Genomic DNA, 23,081 nt, shown 5'->3' on the forward strand with positions numbered 1-23,081 from the left:
GGGCCTGGCACTCAGAGTGATTCACTCCTGGGCACCCCTCTGCACGTGGGGGGCAGTCACCTAACCTGTAGGAATCCCACCAGCCTCACTGTGAAAGCAATTTCTGGGGAGTCTACGTGTGACCTGCTTCCCCTGTGAATGCAACGCCCTTCTCTGCGCTGGGCTCGTGAAGGGCAGATGGTGGAGCAGACAACTGCGGGGAGCTGCAAGCGAGGGGCAGAGACCCAGTTTTCTCCTTCCGATCCACATACATGCAATACAGAATTCTAGGTAAGACAAAACTCACACACAATGGTGAGGTCTCGGATGACGCCCTGAGGTTTGGATTAAGCTGGCAGAGTCCTCCAAGCCCTCAGTGCACCTAAGCACGTGGAGAGTCCCTCTCAACGACAAGAGTGAGGCAAATGTACTTCTGCAGAGGGAGACACCGTGGAAATGCATGCAAGCTGTGCACCCCCACCTGGCAGGTGGCTCCAGAGGAGGCAGGGGGCTCAGCAGCCTCATGGCAGCTCCTACCTGTAGATGGGGTCCTGCATCACCAGCATCTTGCTCTCGTCCCACGTCCACTCCTTTTTCTGCAATAAAAGAAACTGTAAATGGATAAGCTAGGCTTGTCCTCAGCTGCAGGACCAGGGCACAGTTTGGGCTACAGGTGCTCACAGAACATGCCTTTGCTCCTGGCCTGACTTCCCTCGAGAGGCCTGCAACTGATTGTTCCAAAGGACACGTGTGAATGTCAAGTGTCTGCTCTCACCCACTTCCGTTGAGCATGTCAGGAGAGAGTCTCTCCAGGCACAGAGGTGACTCAGTCAGGACGTCATGGAGCAGGAGGGGCAAGCAACAATGTCGAGTGGCAGGAAACGCAGACCCTGCCTCCCTCCTTCCCTCCAAGGTGGGGCGGGGAGCTCAACACGCTGGCGTGGGAACCAGCTCACCTGCAGCCGCCCACAGAGACGCTCATTCCACTGTGAACCTCAGGTACTGTGAACATAGGATTGGGATCTGGGGGGACACGCCGGTGCTTGATGAGGGGGGTAGCACCAACAGGTTGTGGAAGCACTGGGTGCTGCTCCCAGGCAAGGACAGAGCCCTGTCCCACCTCAGAGGCAGTGCCATCCAGGACAACTGGGAAGGAGCACACTCATCTCCCATGGTGAGAATGAGGAGAGGGAGAGGCCTCAAGGCCAGGGCAAGCTGGGCTGATGCTGTTCAGTCTGAACAGTAGGCTCTTTGGGGCTCAGAGACCATGCATGGGGCTCCGGTCAGGGCACTGGGGATGTGGATATTGAGGCCCTGCCGGGGACCAGGGAGACCACGTCTGGGTCTATAGGTGACACCAGGAAGAAGGATTTCCCCAGCAGGTTTACTCAAATACAACACTGCATACACCTGGAATGTACCAACACATAGGCACAGACACACACACACACACACACAGACACGTGAACACAGGCACACAAATACACAGACATGCACACACACATATATACACATGCATGAATGTTGACTCCATACTAACCCAGCCCACTGAGGTTGATTTACAAATATTCAGTATCAAATGCTCTTTTACAGACAGTAAAACTCAGCTCCAACTAAGACAAATGATTTGTTCAGAAGCTGCCCTGTAAGGTTTTGACATGTAAAAATGGCAACGAGGAGACGCACCTGTTTCCTAAAAGCCCACCCAACCTCCTCTCCATACCAGTCACCGGCCATGCACAGTCCTCACCGCACACGGTCTGTGCACTGAGCTGCCCCGGCTGGCGGCTTTATACACAGTGCACTGGCCGGCATCCCCTCAGACCTGGTTCTCGGCAACAGTAGCAGGGCACAGGGACACACCAATGACCCCGCTTCCTCCTGACCCTCTGACCCCAGCCAGAATTGGCTAACAGTATTTTTACTGCCTCGTAACCTGTTGCACACATTAGGCCTTCAAACAGAAAAATATAACATGTTTAAAACACCGTTTGATTTGCGGCAAACTATAACAAACATTAAACAATGTTAAAGTAAGCCACAGCTATATTCAGTTCAGCTGGCAGCATTCACCGGGCACCTGCTGTCTGCTCTGAGCCCCGCAATCAAGGCGACATCCACGCACTTGGTTCTCATGTCTCCCCTGGGTTCTCCTTCCTTCAGTTGTTTCTGCGATTGCTCATAGGAGTAATTTTCTGATGGCTGCCTTAAAACCTTCATGAGTAATCCCAGCATCTGCCATCTGGGTCTTGGCATCGACTTTCTGGCTTTGTTGTTGAGGTTGAGATTTTCCCCATGTCTGGTATAATGGGTGATTTCTGGTGAAACCCGGACATTTTGACTATTACAAGACTGGATCTTTTTGGACCTTTCTATCTGTCTCCCTGTGGCACTGCTCAAGGAGGGGTGTCACCTTCAGGCAGAAGCCTGGTTACTGCGGGGGGGGTTCCAGCTCCCACTGGGCTCCCCTGATGCTGCGGGGGAGCCCCTTACTGCTGCTCCCCACCGGGCCTCCACTGATAATGTCAATATGTGGGTCAGTGACCTGGTGACCCCTGGGCAGTGGTCAGGCTCTGCATCGTGTGCATTCAATGCGACTACTCCCACCAGTCTCCCTCCTCTCCTCCTCCCTCCCTCCCTCTTCTTTTCTGTATGAATTCCTTACTCCAAGGTAACTTAAACAGTCAATGAGATGCAGGCAGTAAACTTGAAGGAGGGCTCTGCTTCCTGTCCTGGAGTGAGAAAGAAGTGGTACAGAGTGTGCCCCGCAGACTCTGGGGGCTCTGCACTCTGAAATCCATTGCCACATGTGTGCGGGGCCTCTCCTCTCTGCTCCCAGCTAACACCTGAGTGCACTGAGGCCATCCAGGCCTGCCAGGACTTCCAGGGACCACACACCCCGAGTCTGACTTGCACCCACACTCCCTCCCTCATCAGACACACACTGAACGTGACAGTCCCAGCCTTTCCCAGAGGCTCCTCATTTCCACAGGCATTTGATCCTGACCTGGCACTTGCTTTTCGGAGGACCTAGGACAACACAGAGACATGAGAGAGGAAAGATATAGCCAAGTCCTCTCTGAGCTGCTTTTTTAAATTCTGACAAGAAATTTCCCAGTTGGCAGGGGAAAAGTCCCTTCTTCCATTTGAGAATGTTAACATGACACTTTCTTTACACTATCAAAACTGATCTCCACTGGGCCCTGGCTGGTTTGACTCAGTGGTCAGAGTGTCGGTCCTTGGACTAAAGGGTCCCGGGTTCATTTCCAGCCAAGGACACAGACCTTGATTGCAGACTCAGTTCTGGCCCTGGTTCTGGGTGTGGGCAGGAGGCACCGAATCGGTGTCTCTCACGTCAATGTCTCTCTCTCCGCTCTGCTCTCTCTGAAAAGCAGTGGAAAAAATGTCCTCAGGTAAGGGTTAAGAACAAACTGATGTCCACCTTAAAGATAAATGTGGACCTTCAGGGAACTTCTCTTACTCTCCCCCAAGGCCCCCTTGCCAGGTGAAATTCCACTCATCTACCTATAGACGGCCCTTCTCTTAGCTTCTCCAAGGGATGAAATCAAAGCTCTTGGCTCCTGCAGAGCCAGGTCAAGGGCGTGCAGAGCAGACTCTCACGGGACCCAAGTGGGGCCAGCATGCCCCCCACAGAGGGCCCTTCCCCCCCAGCCTCCAGCAGGTGCACTTGCCCCACTGTGGAGAGCAAAGTCAGGATAGCCAACTCCAACTTGAGTTTGAACCTTGTCATCTGAACACATATAAGTCTGGGCCAACAGCCAAGTCCTGGGCTGCCAGCTAAAGGGAGGGACCCACAGGTTCAACATGAGAGTGATGACCAAGCACCACGGCAGACATTTTGATTTGAATGTTGAAAGCTAATCTCAGGAGACCACGAGCTAATCTAACAAGTGCAGATGAAGGGAGACACCTCCACAAGCAGGGTAAAAGTGAGACTAAGGACAGTGACACTTGCTATTCGCCCTCCTGCGAGGGAGCCATGCTGACAGTTCGTGTCTCGCTTGGTGGCCGTTGCTTATTCTGGGGCCTTGCTGTCTCGAGCTAGTCTAGCAATCTTCCTTGCAAGATGTGGACCCCCTGGACACCAAGGCTTCTGACTCTGAGTGACCAGTAACCACTGCTCTGTGACTAGCCTGGACCAGAGGACATTTGAGACCCTTGGACTTCTGGTTCGTTAACCCCCAATCCTTGTGTGTGTGTGTTCTGATGTGTTTGTAATTGGGATTAAACCTGCAAGTAATAAAAGCTAAGCTGACAGCATAGTCACCTGTGTTGGCTCACAATTGTTACATGGTGTGGAGAACCTAGAGGGCCAAGTGACCACCTAGGGTCCTGGCCTTGATTAGGCACCCCTGATGTTATCTGGGGGTCAGGACATCCAGTGACTTATGGGAAAGACTGTACTCACAGTCGGCGTGCTCTCGACCCCCTCCTCCACACAACACTGCAGCATCTGTCACTGCCCCGTCTCGGGCAGGGAGCACGTGTATGAAATGGCTCAGGGGTAGGCTCCCTGAACCAGTACCAACAACCTCATCAGGGACAATGACCAGAGGGACCTTGCCTCCTTCTGGAATCTGGAAGTGGGGGTGGTATCTTTGAAGCCTTTCCCTGGGGACCCCAAAGTGGAGGAAGGATTTGTATCAACATTTGTTTCCACACCCTACGGGGAAATGTCAGCACGCACATCACAGGGTCTGCCAGCTATACCATTGTGCATGCACCAGCAGCAACAGCCACTCTTCAAATGGAAGGGAGGGAGGGAGGGAGGGAGGGAGGGAGGGAGGGAGGGAGGGAGGGAGGAAGACTCAGCTCAATGAGTTCTCCATGCTTCCAGGTGGAACAAGATTAGTCTAAAAATACCACTCCTTTCAGGTCTAACCCCTAGGCATGGAAAACATTTCAAAACTGAAGTGCTAGCCGCCCTCACACATGTGCACAGTGCCTACTGTACCTGTTTTAAAACAATCAGGCCACAGAGAAGCCAAGAAGCACGGCACGGTGGGAGCCGGGAGCAGCTTCAGTCCTGGCTGCTGATAACAGTCTGGATGACCTTGGACAGTCTCGCACCTCTCGTCCTCCGGCACCACATCTAATCATTGTGGGATCAGACTCAATCACCTTAAAAGTCCTTCCTCCTATTCTGGTCCTATACTTCTAAGTGCCTCCTTTTCTCACAGTTAGACCAGAGCTCTGTGTTTCCACAGTAACTAACACAGCTCCTGGGGCAGGAAGCTAGTGTCCTCGCAATGTGATGTCCAGTGACAGAGCAGGCGGAAGTCAAGGCCCTGAGTGGACCACCAGGCATTTCTGGTGGGGGAGCTTTTCTCTGAAAGCATCTGGATAGATCAGCACACACCCAACAACACACAGGCGGGAGAGCAGGACAGACTGGGCTCAGCCTCAACTCCACTAGGAGCGGGCGTCGGGCCTGTCGAAGCTGCTCTGCCTCCTGGGATGGCTGAGAGCGGATGAAGGTACAAGGGATCACCAGGCCTGGCCAGCGGCAGGTGCTCAGTGCCAGGTGGGCTGTGACCCTGGGCTGTTATCTCTTGGAGTGTAATTGCTCTCAGCAGTTTGCTCCCTCTAGTCTACCTCCCCACATAGGAGAAATGGAGAGAAAACACAGCCCTGCCCCTGAAGGCTCACAGCCTGGAGAGGGGGGAAGAGGTAAATAGCTACAGTGCCAGTGATAGGAGCTGTAACTGCCATTAACATGATCATTCTGCTGGAAAGGGTCCACATCTCATGCCCACGTCCTGCCCAGCTCCATGACTATGGTAGACACACAATGAATATGTAAGTGAAACAACGCAGCTGATCCAGAATGCTGCCTTAGGGACCCACAAAGTTACTGGTCCATAAGAGTAACAACATAGGACAGGCCCACTAGGTCCTTTCATAGAAAAATCCCCTTGATGAAGGTCAAGACTGATCTTCTTTTTCAGAATTCCACTCTGTGGCCAGCAGTGCCACAGTGTGACCCAGTCTTACAGTAAATGACCACTAATAGATTAAGCAGGGACAACTACTGGGGCCTAGTTGGGACTGAAGAAAATGCATGATTGAGTGCACATCAAAGTAAAGCAAATGATCCCAGTAACTGGTTCACACCACAAACCTAAGCTATGTAGGAATCTGGGGCTCACTATCTGCTGGCAATAATTACGCGTAGTTGCTGTCATTGTATAGTGTGATTATTGCGCAGCTGTTATTATACGATTGTTATTGTATGTTGTTAGTACTGTACAGTTGAAGCTCAGGGAGGCAGAGCCACTGACCAGGAACCACACAGCTAGGAAGGGCAGAGGCGGGATGAGCAGTCTCATCTCAGCTGAGGGCTCTTTCCCATATGTCACACTGGCCCAACGAAATCAGCCTGCCTCTGCAGGAAGGGGCCAACCAGGAGAGAGGGCCAGGCTGCACTGGGCAGCAGCAGGGCTGAGCATAGCATGGTTGGTTCTGCACCACAGTGGCCTGGTCAGAGCTCTGTCCTCGCCCGGACCAGGCAACCGCCACTGAAACCTGCGAGCGTCCCTTTCCTGGAGACAAGGGTGGCATGTCTACTCTCGCCCTCAATTCTATAAACACAGAGAGAGACACACATAGAGGTGGCATCAGCAAGCTCAGATCCTAGGCTGCCATGTGGAGCAAGCAGACACGGAGGCTCACTGCTGTCAATCAGCTCTCATCTGTCAGAGGCAGAGTGAGAACCGTGGCAACAGGCACACAGGAACCTCAGCAGGGCCCTGCCTGGACTCCAGCGTGGGTGGAGCAGACAGGACCAGAGGCTCCCCTTCCCAATCTGGCCTTGGAGGAATCAGATCTGGGAAGACCTGTTAGATCACCTGCTCGGGCTGGTGGAGGCTGAACTCACACTGGAGGTTACAGGGATGGAGTTTCACAGTGAGTCACGATCCCAAGGCTCCCTGGAGACCACACCTCCCCAGCTCAGTTTTCATTTACACAGTGACGGTGACACACCTCTGCCAGGTGACACCTCGGCACACAGATGTCCCCAGATGTTGTGTGATCTTGGGCAAAATACACTCTCTGAGCTGTTTTTATACCTGCAGAGTTGGGATCACACAGTACACAGTACCTGACACATGGGAACACAGAGTGGCTGAGAAAGAAGACTGGCCCCTCAGGGCAAAACTCTGAAGTCACCACAGTGTTCAGACCAGAGCTCTGCCAAGTTACCCAAAGGGGCAGAACAGGCCAGGTCAGGAGGCCTCAGGATGGAACCTAACAAAGCAAACACAGATGATATCGATGGGAAGTGTGTGCCCATGGGCGTGGCGGGGGTGCTGTGTGCATGTGTTGGGTCAGGAAAGACGTCCCCACACTAACAACCCAGCAAGGACCTCGGTCCCATGGTGGAGGTTCACACAGAGTTTGATGAGCTATCACAAACCCCTGCAGCCTGTGGACTACGAAGGACTTAGTTCTTTATAAACAGTGTGTCATCTTCTTATTTTCAATTCACTCCCAGCCGTGTAGCCATAAACTCTTCCTAGAACCGCCCCTAAGTATATGTAGGGGGCATGAGAGAACAGGCTTTGGTTTCCTATATGGGAGACCCCTGTAAATGCCCCACTGCCCAGAAGTGAACCAGGCTGCCTGGAGAGGAGGGTGTCCCCATCACTGGATTAGGTCTTTTGCAAGGAGGGTGCAGAGAAGACTCAGGTTCTCGGACTGACAAGACGACCACACCCTCAAACACACCCCGGACCGCTGACTCCTCAGGTCTGCATTGCCCACAACTGGATCTGTGTCAAGGCCACCTTGAGCCATTTCAATGTAGAGGAACAAAGGTTTGGCATATGGCAGCTCCAAAGTCCACGGTGACCGGGTGGGGGCCTCCATCAGCACATATAAAACAGGCCTTGCAAAGCCGAGAAACAAGACCCCTCACACGTCCTCGGTGGCCAAGCCCTTTTCTGCTTCCTTCTGGAAAAACACACCTCCTCCCCGCCCCCCCACCCCCCCGCCGTGCACCTCCAACCTTTCCAGGGCTGAGGCCTTCATAGAAACAGCCAGAGTCAGAGCACACGTTCTCGGGCAACGCCTCCTGGCTACGCCCAGCCCGGCCCCCACACGCTGAGCACAGTGGGTCTCGAGGGGCTAGTTCAATGGGGGCTGAAGCAGCAGCCAAAGTGACAAGAGGACACAGGGACGTGAGGACGTGGGGACCAGCTGCCACCTCCAACAGAGGGGCCGGTGCCGAGGGAGCCTCCCCTCGTCCACTCTCTCGCTAAGCCCCGGTACCTGTCATCACTGAAACTTGACAAGATCGAGACACAAAGGTGAAGGTATCACAGTGTGGGTGTTGTGGGGGGTGCGAGGATGATGACCCCAGTCCCCAGGACTGACCAAGCCAGCAGCCGACCGGGCCACGGCCCTGCCTGACGGCTCCAGCGGCAGCCGGTCCACAGGGATGCTGGTCAGAGCAGGGAGGGGGAGGGCTCCGGCACCTGGGGAAGGGGCCCCACCCGCCCCCGCAGGCTCCAGCCCAGCCTCCTACCTTTCTCCTCTTCTTCAGAATCACCTTCACGCCGTCCACAGAAACCATAATGCTCACTTTCTTCTTCTTGATGTTCTTGGCTTTGAACTCATACTGCAGGGAGAGGAGAACAGAGACGCGGTCAGTCGGAGCTCCTGATGGCCCTGCTGTTCCTACCAGACAGAAGGGCTGCAGACGGCTCCTGGGACACTGTGGAGACCGGCAGTGTCACAGGGCAGGGCTGGGCACTACAGGTTGGCGCAGGGACCCTGAACGGTCATCGGTTTCATAACTCAGCTCTCAGCGGGACCACGGATGGACCTAATCGTCCTAAGGACGTGAAAGCAGAGCCCACGTGGAAACTCCTCAGGAACGCAGCGCGTTCCCTTCCTGACTCTTTCTGCCTTTAGACTCCCACTGTCCGCCAGGCTTCCTGTGTGGCCCAGAGGCCTCTGGCGCACGACTCAGCCTCAGTGAAGGTTAGGAGGAGTGAGCACCATCTTCCTGTGGGGGTTTGACATACTAAAGGTCACCGTGAATTCTCCTTTTCTCTACAGTTCAAGTCCCAAATCCTTGGTCTGCAGGTGGATCTCCAAGTCTAGCACAGCCCTGTCAGCCGGCAGGCCTGGGGGCTGGAGAGTAGTCAGACATCTGACTGGTGACAGTGGCCTGTGTCGCCCCAGCCCGCTGGCCCCACTGCAGATGTGCGCCGTGCTGGCCCACCCCTCAGGCTCACGCAGACGTTCACGGCGGTGGCATATTCTACATCTGCTCACTGCACCTCCTTCCGAGCACTCACCCATTTTCACCTGGTCCCCGTCTTGGTGTCACCACCTAACAAACTCATCTGCCAAACTCCCTAATCACATCTGGGCCACAGATTAAAAATAATAAAACGAGGCGCAGAGCTGAGACCTGCACTGCAGCCCAGAGACTCTCCTCCCCAGACCATTTATACTCAGACTCTCTCCCACCAGCTGGCACCCTTGTTGGCAAGGGGCCTCCGGCATGCTGTCTGTGCCTCTAAGACCTAATTATTTCTCATTAGTGTGGTGACAGGAATGGACCTAATCCACCGACTGAGATGAAAACATAACCTACTTAGAAAATCTCATCAGAAATACAGAGCCGGGCCTGGGCCATGACTCTTAGTACGGTGGTTTTAAGAACTCAGCCTAGAGCTTCCCACCCTGTCTCCAGTCTACTGCATCCACCGATCTCCGCTGAATGGCCAGTCGTCAGCTGTTCCATCAGCTCCTCCCACATCTTTCTCCCCTTTCCCTAGCAACCAAGTAAAGCAGCAGACAGGAAGTGAACGACTGCAAGCATTGCGCGGCCCTTCCAGCCCCGGGCTTAGAGAGCGGGTGTCCGCAAACCAGGCCCTTACCTGTCTCGATTCCAGAAGAATCCTGTAGTGAGCAGCTTTCTCTTGCTGGTTTGGCCACCTCCCTACAAGTTCCATTGTCTCTGGGACCCTTGGTAAATCAAGATCCCCCACCAGAAGCTAATTAGAAGCACCCAGCCAGCTCCTCACCTGTATGTCTAAAACCTTAATTATTTCTATAGCTCAAGTTTTGAAAACCTTAGTCATATACTTAATACCCTCATCTTAACAGTCAAAATGCAACTAAACTTTCTCTCCAGAACTGGAAACAGCCCTAATGCGACCACTGTGCACATACTCCCAGGGGCTCACGTGGGATCTGTGGGAGGGCAGGGGTCACATGGAGACGTGTGACAGGAGGATGGCACTGGAGTCTCCAGGACAGAAACAGTGCAGGTGTCCTCCTCACCACAGCTGGCGGGCTCTGCCAGCTTCCAAGTGAAGGGGCCACGAGAGGCGCCAACCGACCGCCAGGACTACCGAGTGCTGCCGAGATGGGTCTCAGGGGACTCAGCATCTACCCCACCTGCCTGGAGGCAGACATCCCCCACCCTCTCTACAGAATACATGCTCAAATTGTGGTTCTGCTGCGAACTACGGAAATGAGAGGAAATCGGTGTCTGAAATGCTTGGGTGTTATTCGTAAACTGTTTGTTTATATAGCAATTATACTTCACTAGGAAACCATGCCCTTGTGCCCATGGGGTGGGGGGACAGGAAATGGGTGTGGGAATGGGAGACTGGAGGGACCAGGAGAGCGGGGACGGGGTTTGCGGGGACCAGCCCTTCCTCTCCCCAGACTTTCTGCTCCAAGGAGGCAGTTGAACTCGGGAGGAAACCCTGCACCGCAGGAAAGGAACCTGTCTGCTTGGGTGGGCCAGGTCTAAAGGACAAACAGGATGGCTGGGGCCCTATCTGCGGCTCAGGCGTCCCCCACAAAGCCTGCGCCAGAAGGTGTGTACCAACAGGTCCGGCTCTTTCCCCAGTGTAGTCCAATGACCCCATATGTCTGCTCCGCGAGCCCAAGCCCCACAGCAAGGACAAATGAAGCCTTTAGGGACAGAACGAGACAAGCCCTGGAACACTGACCACTGACCAGAAAGCCCAGGCCAGGTGCCTGGTCTGGAGCAGAGCCCTGGCTGAGGGGCCATGAGGGGAGGGGCCTCAGACTCAGCAGGAGCCAGGAGCACACTCAGCTGGCAACACAGTGAGGACAGTGCTGGGCACAGCCTATCTCCTAACTCCCCAGTGCTCCTTGTCCCCAACTCAGGGGACCCCCCAGTCCTAATGGTTCAGTCCTGGCCAGTGCTGACAACACAGTCCAGTAGCAACTTCACAGCTAAAGCCAGAGCCCATTCACACCCGTGAAATCACTGTTTCCGTAGAAACATCAGCGCCACACTTTCGAAAAGGGAAGCTACAAGGTTACTGGAGGAGACTGCCCCCGGGCACAGGGCGGCTGGAACACCCGTCGCAGCTCGCCAGCTGTCTCAGGGGCCTTAGCTTCTTCACAGAAAGACACAAGTACAAGTGCAGATTTTAAAAATTACAACTAAACGGGAATAGAAGCAACTAGGAAACACAAGTGAGGCATTTCTTTCTGAAACACAACCCCCTCTGCTCTGTGGGAGCCAGATCTAACCCCAGAACACTAGTAAGACCTGCAACCCCATTACATATGCATATCAATGTTTTACACCTTTTAAAACATTTAAAACTCCTCAAAGGCTTTTTGACTTCGTGTATTTATATGCTGTAAACAACATAATGGCAAGCAAATTTTAATGATTTTTTTGGCAGTTCAACTAAGAAGAAAAATAATCTCAGATGCAGTCAAATTCCACAAGAAAATGTAAAAACAAGCCACAGTGCTGTGGGTACTGAACGATGGGACCGTATTTATGAAATTGGACACAAAGAATGGCAGTCAAACGATTACATAAAATCTCGACAAAACTTTCAAAAGCAATCATGGAAATGAAAACTCCTGCAGAAGGGACTCGGACACTGGGGCTGCCTCTGTCTGAGAGAAGACTTGAACCCTGAGAGATGACTCTGGGGCCACCTCTGTCTGTTTAACCCTGAGAGACGATTCGGTCTTGCCGAAAATGGCCACTGTGCTTACGAGAGACCTGCACACTCTTTCAAGTGTTTATATTCATTGTCTGATTTACTCTCCAGAAACATCCAAGAATGCCTTTCTGGACGTGGGACAGTCTTTTCAAAGACTGAAAGCGTTGCTCAAATCAGTCAACCAAAAGGAACCAAAAGGAATCCAACTCAAAAAAGAGGAGAGTGCAGGAGGTGTGTTCCAGGCCCACGTGGGTACGAACCCGGGAGTCCTGTCCCAGATGGTGAGACCCGCAGAGCCCACAGGCTCTCTCTTCCCACCCTGCCCCGAGCAACAGCAACTACCTACACCACAGAGCTCAAAGGCTGAGGGAAGGTCCCCACGGAAGCCACCAAACATCCCCCACCCGCCAACCCGGGACTATTCCTTTGTCACTGGCCTGTGTGAAACCCAGTGGCTTCTACATGCACCTGACCTCAGTGTGCTGGCTGACTTGTGTGTGGGCACCTCCTGAGAGAACTCATATGCAGGAAGCATCGTGAAGAAATACAGATGGCAGAGTGAGTGCCAGCACCCATCAGAATCACCCAGTGCTGCACCATCAGGTGCCATCTCCACTGAAGACCTTGCGGGCCTGGCCTTTGGGCACACACCTTGAGCTGAGAGCTGAGCCGTGGATATGAGACAGGTGGACACTGAGGTAGGAAACAAACCAAGGTAGGGAAGGAGCTTTGAGGGAAGCAGAGGTGGACCCAGGGGGAAGATCACACACCAGCATCACTGAGGCCTCCTGGCTGTCTAGGCTGTGCTGAAATCAACTCTTCACACCTACCAGGAGCACCCACATCCCGCCACAGTTCTGGTGTGAGAGCGGCGTAGGGGAGAGTTGTTTACCATAGAACATGCCTTCACAGGGCCCACGGACAAGTGAGGAAGGCAGGCGTGCGACAAACCTGGTTCAGTGTCACAAACACTGTGTGATAAAGGGGACAGGGGGCGAGAGGTTGCCAGGGAGACCAGGAAAGGGGAGCAGAAAATTGGGAGGTCAGGTGGCCAGCATGGGTGCAGTGGCCCCCAGGCCCCTGTCTTTAGAGCTCAGGAACATAAACAGCCTGCGTCCTCTGCAGGAAATGGCTGTAGGGAGTGGCTGTAGCCAGAGACAGTGCACGACCAGCTTTTGAAGCAGCCAAGATAAGGCAATAAATCTGGTACAGAATGGAGACCTGTCCTCTGAAATTCAGATAAAAAAGAGAAACAGGTATGACCAGGAGAGAAAATGTGAAGAGATGAATGTTCTGCCCAGGCCTGCAGCCGTGGGCAACAGCTATGGCGACCACAGCAGTAAGGTGGCCATCTAGCTCTGGGACCCACACAGGCAGTGAGCGGGTGGCTGCCTCTCCCCACATCACCTGTCACACCTGCACCAGACTGGACCCTGGACTGCTTCCTGCTCATGAGCCACCTCTGGCGGTTCTTATGAGAAAAGTCACACAGAGAAGCCAAGGCCCCACTGTCCACCACGTGTCCACTCCCTGGCTTTGGGCAAGTTCCCGCCACAGTGGCCCTTCTAAACTATCCTCCATCCGGAGGCTGTACGAAACTGTTCATGGGCTCAAGGCCTGAATGTGAGGGCTGTGTAATGAGCTGAGTTTTTATCACCTAGGATGCTCCCCTACCCCCAGTGGGGGCCCCTTTCACCCCTAATACCCAAGATTCCTGACCAGTCGGTTGCTGGGAAACCTGAACAGGAGCCAGTTTCACCTTCACACGCTCTGGAGCAAGAAGAGAATTAACTGGGGAAGCAGCATGGAGAGACGGCCTCCCGCCGCAGCAGTCACAAGCAGCTGGGCCTGGCGCGAGGCAACAGGTGAAAGTCAAGTCCTGGCCTCGGGCAAAAAGCACGAGGGACCCAAGACCCCAGGAGAAATGGCTTTTGCATCCTCACCTGCTCTGTTCTTCAGAGGCGAGAGACTGTCGCTCCACATAAAAGCCACATGAGCGTACACGTGGGAGAGAGGACGGCAGCACAGGAGTTGAGGGCACGTGGCAGCGTGGGCTGAGCCGCGTGCCGAGAGATGGTCGCTTCACGTGCCCGTCAGAGAGGACTCAGTAAGCCCACCTCCACCGCAGCCTGGTCATCTGGCCAACCACCACCAAGCCAAGGCTCCCAGGAGTGCGAACGTAACAAAGACCATTTGGAGAGCACAACCCATGAGAAGACTAAGTTCAGCCAGAAGCCAGGTGAGGAAAAGCTGCCACATGCTCCCAGCTCCTCAGAGGACAGCAGAGCAGCCGTCGCCGATGCCCAGCCCGGCCCCAGCGCATGCCGCTGTCCCAGTTCACCTCTGCCTCGTTCCACTCAATGCTCCTGCACCCTGCTCTCGCCCAGATGTGGCCCAGTGGCCCCCAGGAAGGAAGCGTGGCAGAGTTTGTATCCGTTTGTGAGGTGGCAACCTTGACGCTGCAGTAAAATGTCCTGGCTCACGGGGTCGCTAGTCCTGACCTGCGTGCACAATGAGCTATGTGGCTCCATGAAGGTCATCCTCCTCAAGGGCCATGTGACCTTGCTCACTGCCTGAGGCCACTGATCCCAGCTTTCACCAGGGAAGGGACTCCTGCCCAGAGCAGCACCTGCCACATAGCAGCAGAGGTCACAGAAGAGGAGATCCAAGAAGGTGGGTAGCCCAGAGCAATGAATCACCTATCCTGAAAAATAAGTCTTCACCAGCTAATGACCCCCACCTGAAACCCCAATCCTGGGACCCCTACCCCACCTCCTGCATGAACCAGTAGAGGCCAAGAAAGGAGACCAGTGTTTGGGGAGGGTCTGGGGTGCTGACTTCAGTGAGACCAGGGCTACTGCAATAGTCGAGAACAGGAAAGAGCCAGATCCCAGCTTCCCGAGAAAGAGCCACTGTGATGAAAAGCTCCCCGAGAGGAAAACAGTGGCCAGTCTACAATACAAACGGAGCCGCCTCAAAACGTTCCTCAAGGTCATCTCAAGCCCTCCCTGCTACTTTAGGCCAGCCCCACAGAAGTGAATACACCTTCAGCTCCCACGGGCCCACAGGAGAGTGAGTGTGTATCTGATGAGAGCATCAGTCTGTCCCAGAGCTGACCGCTTCTGACAGGCTTTAGAGGAAGAGCACTTTGACAGCACTGGAGAACATCCCAACTGAAATGGACCACACAGCGCCTCTCTGGAGAGGAAGCAAGAAAGATCTGGATCCAAACCCAGGTGGGGTCTGCCGGCTACAAGAGCCCAGGACTAGCCCAGCCTGTTTCTCCACTGCAGGAGGAGGAGACCCTCACCACACTGCAGACTGCTGGTGAAATGTCCCTCTTCACAGGGCCTCTAGTCATGACCTACGTGCACAATGAGCCATGGTGCTTCATAAAGGACTGAAGCAGCCCCTCATGCCCTCTCCTTGTGGATCGGCCTCTGCAGGAAACATTCATGGACACACTCTGGGCCTCATATTCCTGCCTGCAAATGACCAGCATGCTTGCCCCTTCCTGGTGAGCAAGGGGGGGTGGCGCCAGCTCTACCCCCAAGTCCAATTTCTGGCACTCTGTCATCCACCAGGCCCACACCCTGCTCCTCTAAGCTCACTTCCCTGGAGCCCACTTCAAAACCTTCGGCCTCTGCTGGGGCCTGACAGCCATCAGCTTCAATCCTCATCCGTGAATCCCACTAACAGACCACATACTTCCTCTTCCAGGGTCCAAAGGAAGACACTGAGCGAGAAGCCGGGAGGGCTGTCTGCATTCTTGGGAAGCAGTGCCTGAAGTCTTACCAAGATTCTGGACCATCAGTGAGAACATTCAGATTGTTTCCAGGCGAGAAATGCCAGCACTCACAGGGTCAGCATGCTGCGTGTCAGGGCTGTCACCACGTGGAGGGCCCCTGCTCACCCATTCATACCAGGACGACTCGTGTTATTCCCAACCTTCCCAACCAGCGGCACCTGCTAAACTGCTCCTGGTCACCAGAAATCCCAGCTCCATGAGGTCCTGACTTTAAAAACTTAGAGACAAGGATGCAAATATTTCATCAGAAGCTGCTTTTAGAAAAATGAGAAAGAGTAAGTGACTGAGCTCCTGAGCGTGAAGACAGTCTATGAACATGGAGCTGCATGGGCATGCTGTGCCTGCTCCTGGGGTGGGTGGAGGGTTCCTCCCCTCGGCTGCTGGGGGCTGTCCTGCCCTCATTGAAGGAACAAGGCCAGAGCATCTGCAGGACACCCAGAGGCACAGCTGGGACAGCTGTCCCACGGTGTCCCGTCATGGGCTTCTCCTCAGACAGAGCAGAGCATCCAGCTCACCGTGTGCTGCACCCTGCCCCACTACTGGTCTCTGCGGGAGCTGGGTGGGACTGGCTGGGCACTGTGAAAAGCAAGAGGCCCCTTGGCTGAATCTGCTGGGTATCTGCTGCTCGACCAAGACAATGCATCTGGCCACAGGCTGGGCTCAGAAAACCACCCCAGCTTTCACCAACATTTGGGGGAATCCAACTCTCTACCCAAAGTGCCATGGCCCCAGGAGCCAAAGGAAACTGCCGAGGCCAAGCACGGAGAGCCTGCCCCATGCTGATGCATTCAAGGGAACAAAGGCCTTCCAGCTGCACAGAGCTGGTCTGGAGATGGAGGGCCTTTATGTGGCTCTCCAAGGAGACCACTCAGAGTCCGTTACCATAGAAACTGTTGCTACCATCCATTGTCCATCACCCCTTGATGAAAGGCAGGAGAGGTGGTGGGTGGGTTGATGGAGACGGAAACTAGAAGAGTTGGACTCAAGTCAGGACGGAAAGAATGCATTGAGGCAAGTGCCCTAAAGGCTAGTGTGGTGTATATAAGGAGACCTCTGACCTCCACAGCCAGGGAACCAGGGGTGTGAGTGTTGACTGTCTGCTGTTTGTGCTGGAGGAATTGGGGTGAGTCGAGTGGCACAAAGAAAGACTTCCCCTATCTGCTTGTCCCAGGCTCTCCAGAGAAGTACTTGGTGTGTGGGTCCCAGCGTGGTTCAGGCGACTGTGAAGCTCCAGGACCACAGGAACCACCACAAGCTTGCCTGTCCTCCCTCTTCCCTGCTGAGAACTCTTCTTTGGTAAGGGCCACATGAGGAGCCCCTGTGACTTTCTGCTGCTACCTCATAATACCCACCATCCACAGTGCTCATTTCTTAACTCTGGTGAGAGCAGCTTGGAGGTCAATAGAAAAGTTCATGACTAACAATCACACAGAAACACACAGTCTGATGGTCAGATGTGAAGGCTGCCTCATGACTCAGCATGTGCGTGACCGGGCGCTCTACTGGCTTGAGCTCAGGGACTTCTTCTATCCCACGGGGACAGTAACTGCTAGTCTACCTCACATGGTGTAAGTCTCACTGAGGAATTCTTCCCCCATGTCAAGCGCATGGTGTTGGTCACCTGAAATGCCACACCCATGTTAGCAGAGGGCCTCACCTGCGATTACCCAGGCAGAACTGCTATGAAGCCTTTTGTCATCCAACTTTCTGTTTGGAAAATAGCTAAAACCCAGCCAATTACTATGGCATGAAAATTCTGGGTGGCAAGCTGGATGACGTCCCATGACCTCTGGTTATTTTCTCACCTAGGCCTGAGGTCATGTGCAGGCAAAAGGAGAAAATTGGACTCGTCCTCCCCAAAGCAGTCCTGGGAGTTACGTTTCAATGACATGCGATGCCAAAGTCGCTGGGGAAGTTCTCCAGATAGTCAAGGGAAAGGGCACACTGTTTGGGGAAAGCAAGGAGCAAACCTGGCAGCTACGTTGTCAAACCTGGAACGTCTGTTTAAGGTAGACGATGGGAGTCAGGAAAGATTCAGAGCCTAGAAATACGAGAGGAGAAACTACCTGCTGCTGCAACCCCAGTCTAGAAAGTCTTATGTCATTCACGCTCTTTAGAAAGAAAAAGTCTGACGTCCATCTCACAAAATGTGCACCTGCAGAGCTGCCCGCAGGACCTAGTCTTCCACAACCGCACCAGGAAGGGGGCCCGGGCCTGGGCTCCCACAGTCAGACAAAGGGGGCATCTGGGCACTGAGACAGATGGGAGAAAAGAAAATACAGGGCCGTTGTTCACCAGTTCCTCGTTTGTGCTTTTCTTGCAAAGAACAGTGCTACGCAGCACTGGGACCCGAGGTCAGGAACATCGGTCTGAAAGCATCAGACAGGAGGGACTGGGAGAGGCAAGGACACCCAAGGCCTTTCCTGTTTCAGATAGAGGCGCTGCTGACCCAGAAGGCGAGGGACTAGACCACTCATGCAAGGTGTCCCCGCTCCTGTGTGGGGGTCCCTTTCACAAGCATAGAAACTTAGCACCAAGCCAAGACCACGCCATCAAATAGGGTCCCAGAAGGAAAGACTCACATTTGCTTTAGCTTTAAACACTATTCCCACAAGGTGACTTCCAGAACCTCGGAAATCCCTGCCCCCACAGCGTGCCCAACCTGGCAACAGTGCCCCTTCTCACAGCTGTTTCTCTGCTTCATGAGGCAGGTCTCTCCAGCAAGAAGGGGCTGGCCACAGTTACTCCACGCAGGCCACGCCTCAACGCGCTCACAGCACCTCCACAGACTGGCCCCTGGCTTCTCACTTCAGAGTCAAGAAGACAGGGACCAGACACCCAGTCAATGAGTTGCCCAGGTAAAGCACCAAGTGGGAGAGACCCCGCCAGAACGATTTCTCTGGAGCCTCTTCTCTCTCAGTATGTGGCACCTTAACCCCATGCCTGCTAACTTCGTCTCCTAGACTACGATCTCCTTCACAGCGAGACAGTATCTCCTCCTGGTAACTTTGGGCGTGTATGCCATAACCCCAGCCCCAGGCTAAGACATCCAGAGAGAAGGCTGGAGCACCTCCCAACCGACTGTTGCCTTGCTCTTCATGGGACCTGCCCTGCGCTCTGCCACAGCAGCAGTGTCTGTCTCTACCATGCCACGCACTCTCCTCGCGGCCCTTGCACATTTATATGTCGTGACAGTGAGACCTTAAAATACAGGACTGGACCATGTCTTCTTTCCCATGTAGATCCCAAGGCCTAACATCTATCAGTAGCTCCAAGGAGATTATAAATTAAAAATGAATTCCAAAGTGAGTCTCGACCTACCCACACATATCACAAAACCCTGGCTATTTCTGGGGCAGCAATGGAACACTGTACCCTCGAAGCCATTTCTCTCCTTGGCTCCCACTCTTGGCTCTTTGTCATCTTTAGGAGAGGTCACAGTGACCAGTGACACCGTTACCCCCAAATGTTTTAATGTTGGTATAAATAAAACGCTTTAATGGAACTGGTGTCGGGATTCTGGTTTAAAGAATCCAGCATCACTATCATCATTGAAATAGCCCTCCTGGGACTTAGAGAAAAGGGTCACTGCTCGCTCCCTCACTCACTCCTGTGACTCTGACACACTCAAAAGGTAGTTAGTTGATATTTGGGCCTAAACAGAGGCTCTCCACTGACCCATCTCTCCACCCAGCCCATTAGCAAGCAGGATTGGAAAGTGTCTCATTCACAAAGCAATGTCTAAAAATCAATCACTAATGGACATCTGGGCCGTTTCCAGGCAGGGCTGTTACAAGTGAGAGCTGCTGTGACGTCTGTGCACAGGCCTCTCTGTGTGGATGCATCATCTCGTTTCTCTTAGGTAAAAACACCTGGAAATGGAACGGTTGGATCCTATGGTAGGAGTTATGTTTAGCATTTTAATAAGCTGTCAAACTTTTCCAAAGTGAGAGAACCGAGCCCCATATCCTTGCCCCTACTTGGCATGGCCATTCTTTTCCATTTTAGCCTTTCTTATGGTTACATAGTGGCATCTCATTGTGGGCCATGCATTTTCCTGATGACTGATGTTACTAAGCATCCTTTCATGTGCCTGTCTGCCATCTGCATGCCTTCTTTGGTAAAGTGTCTGTTCAACCATTTTGCCCAGCTCTTAAATTGTTATTTGTTTTCTTATTATTGAATTTTGGGTCCTTTATATATTCTGGACACAAATCCTTTAGACAAGGACATCTATAGCTTCCCATAAAGACAAAACATCCCACTGACTTCCCCTGCCCCTACTCCTGCCCCCAAGTCTCTCCTCCCCTGCATTTAAACAGAGGAGCGGAATGCACCAACTGACCTCCCTGTAACCTTCCAGCTCCCATAGCCCACACTTCTATCATTCATTCACCTGACTGACCACGTGTGAGTGTGGAAGCACAGGGGACATGCTCGTGTCAGCGAGGGTGAGACAAGGAGCTCTCCTTGCACACCCATCCCGGTGATCCGGAGATGGAGGGCCAGGAGTTTACTGCCACCACCTTCCAGCAATGGTCTCTTTTCCTTTCATCACTTTAGCCAAGCAGAGCAGTGACTGGTCTGTCCAGCCACCAGAGCTTTGATCCCCCTGGGGCGCGTTTCTGCTGCTGGCCCCTGCGTGCCCCGGGAGCCTGAAGCATAAACCAGGGACTCCTCTGACAGTTCAGCCTTGACAAAGCTCCCAAAGGTGCAGAGGCCAGGGACAGGGCAACAGGGAGGAGGAGGGAATGGTGGAGAGTGGGAGGGGGCAGGGAGGGGCTGGAGGAGACCCAGCCCAGGCCCAGGAGCCAGCAGCAGCACCAGGGACCCTCCTCACCAACGCCCAGTAGGGGCCATGCTGGTCGCTACATTTGCAACGAATCCTGCACAGAAAAAAAAATGTTCTCTCATGGGGAGACGACGGAGGTGAAGTTCAGATTCAGGTTAGCAGAGCAAATCTTGCCATGGAGGAGGCTCTCAGCATCGAGTCCCCAGGGTCTAAAGTCACGACAGCTGACAAGTTAAAAAAGGTTTTAAATGTTTAATGGGAAAAGTGTCCCTCTCTGTACAGCATCTCTTCCCCATGTCAAGGACCCTCTGAGGGAACACAGGATGGTAGCCACTGTGAATATTTTGGTGCATTTCCTCTCTTCATTTTTAGTACGTTTGTTGTGGTTACTGATGGTCTATTTGTACACAAATCCAGATGCATTTGACCTAAGACTTCTCCCAAGACTCCTGTAACTGTGTCGAACATCACTTTTAATGACGTGTAACATCCTATTTGGTGGTCACGGTTGTTACAGCTGTGTGCCAGGCACAGGTGGGTGACTGCCTCCAGCTCACCCTCCAGCCGGGATGGCGCTGTGGCCACAGGCCAGGCCTGGGACGGGCAGGAGCCGGCACAGGCCCCAGGCGCACGTTGTCAGGCGCCCGCGCGGTCGGCCCTGTAAACTGAGGTGTGCTGTACGTGTGAAACACGTCAGAGTTTAAAGACTTGATACAAAACATTTTTAAAATCTCAATTGAACAATGATTACACTTTAACATATTTTGGATATACTGGGTTAAACAAAATGATTAAAATGAATGTAACTTGGTTCCTTTTACTTTTCAAGGTGGCTCCTAGGAAACTTAAAAGTACCCATGTGACTTGCATTACACTCGGTGAACTGAGCTACTGCGAATCCAAGGTGCTCTGCCACTGGCTCATTAGGTGCTACCAGCAGAGGGAGCTACGACGGCTCTGAGGCAGGTTTCTGTTCCTGGTCAGGTGCTTTGGTTCTGGCTTCTTGGGCACAGCAGGCAATTCCTGCCACTGGTATGCTGGCACCCCCTCCCCCCAGTCCTGTTGGAGTCCCAGTACTTCTCTACTATCCCCTGGGCCCCGGAAACACACCCTCTTGGAGGGCCACACCTCAACTTTGGGGACCCTCTTTCCCTAGACACTGTCCCTCAGCCCTAGAGACAGGCTACTCTTGTGTTCGTTACAATTCTCTCACCCTCTGAGGAGTTCATTTCCATTCAGTCACTAATAATCTGTTACATAAATTTTCCTTGTTCTCATTACTGGTGTGGTTTCCATGTCCTGGTTGGACCAACTGGGCCCAGTTAGAAATGAGAGAAACCATGTTGCTGAAGGAGTCAGGAGTCCCTTCCTTCGGTGCCCTCTCCCTCTCAGGTGCCATCTCCCCTCTTCCCTGTCCTCTGTCCCCAGAGCAGAAATGCACGCTTTCCGTGCAACACATGGCACTGGGGTCATTAGCCAGGGCACACTCGAATTAACAAGTCAGTCAAGTCAGCCAGGAGCCACGCCTTCTGTTCCTTCAACAAATATGTACTCAGCTCCTGCTCTGTGAAGGCGATGCGCTGGGTGCGGGTGGGGGAGTGCACGGAGGGGCAGTCACAAGCAAATAAAGAAATGAACAAGTGACACAAACTCTGGCGTCAAGCACCTAACAGCCTAGCAAATAAAATAAAGGGTGGTATACGAATCACTATCTTATAAAAGAAAACAATATAAAATTTAAAACAATAACAGCAGCTAGGCTCTCTGGGTACCCTACCCTGCCACAGGGAGATACATAAAAAACAAAAGGACTTTCTGTCACGGTCCTTCCTCGCTCAGGGTGTCTGCTCCCTCCCTGCACATGACCCAGGGTCTCGGGCACCAAAGTTCTGCCCTCGACCAGCAACTCCAGTCTTGTATCTGCACAGCCTGGTTCCTGTCCTCAGACCTGCCCTCTGCTTCCTCCGGCCACAGACAGCACACATGAAGGATAGTACTGGGGCTGTCCCGAGCTCTGTCGCATCGGTCAGGGTCACGGCCCCAGACTCCAAACTCACACCAACTCCTATCTTCAGTTAAGAGGCTGCTAGCTCCCAGGGAAATTTTAGTTCTAGAATTTCTAGGATTCTTTTTAACAAGAGGTACAATACTGCCTCCCTCATGGTTACTTATGAGAAATAAATGAGGTTTCGTAAAGTTCCCGATGCCCTGCCCATGGTGGCGTTACTATCACATGACCTCTGTGCCTATGGGCCGGAAGGAGGCTGTCACAACTCAGCACCCAGTATGAAGCCATCTGCAGTCAGCCGTAAACCAGGCAGACGCTGACCACATCAGAGACACACAGAGAGCAGGAAGGACGGAGAGGAAGGTGCGCAGGCAGGTTATAGTACAGGCACAGGGTTAGGACGAAGGTTGTGCCCTTGGCTCTGGCCAGGGCAGTTACGTATTCCCAACTGTGGGAAGGAGGTTCGTTCATGCTGCTGGTGCCACACACCACACACTAGCCCAGTGAGGT

At 53.3% G+C, this 23,081-nt stretch overlaps 1 protein-coding gene across 3 annotated transcripts in view; it reads right to left on the reverse strand.

The window, feature by feature from the left end:
* The window catches only part of LOC107535103 (carboxyl-terminal PDZ ligand of neuronal nitric oxide synthase protein-like), a 122,721-nt gene that overhangs the window by 39,438 nt on the left and 60,202 nt on the right, over window positions 1-23,081 (reverse strand). The window contains exons 3-4 of one of the 3 annotated variants that reach the window (XM_087828321.1): window positions 8,528-8,620; window positions 517-590 (exon numbers count right to left, since the gene is read on the reverse strand). In XM_087828321.1, the coding sequence (XP_087684447.1) occupies window positions 517-590; window positions 8,528-8,620 (167 nt within the window). The other 2 variants (XM_087828319.1, XM_016210435.2) reach the window with 2 other exon arrangements.

Source organism: Miniopterus natalensis, chromosome 19 (genome assembly GCF_054644295.1).
Source record: "Miniopterus natalensis isolate mMinNat1 chromosome 19, mMinNat1.hap1, whole genome shotgun sequence".
Classification (NCBI taxonomy): domain Eukaryota; kingdom Metazoa; phylum Chordata; class Mammalia; order Chiroptera; family Miniopteridae; genus Miniopterus; species Miniopterus natalensis.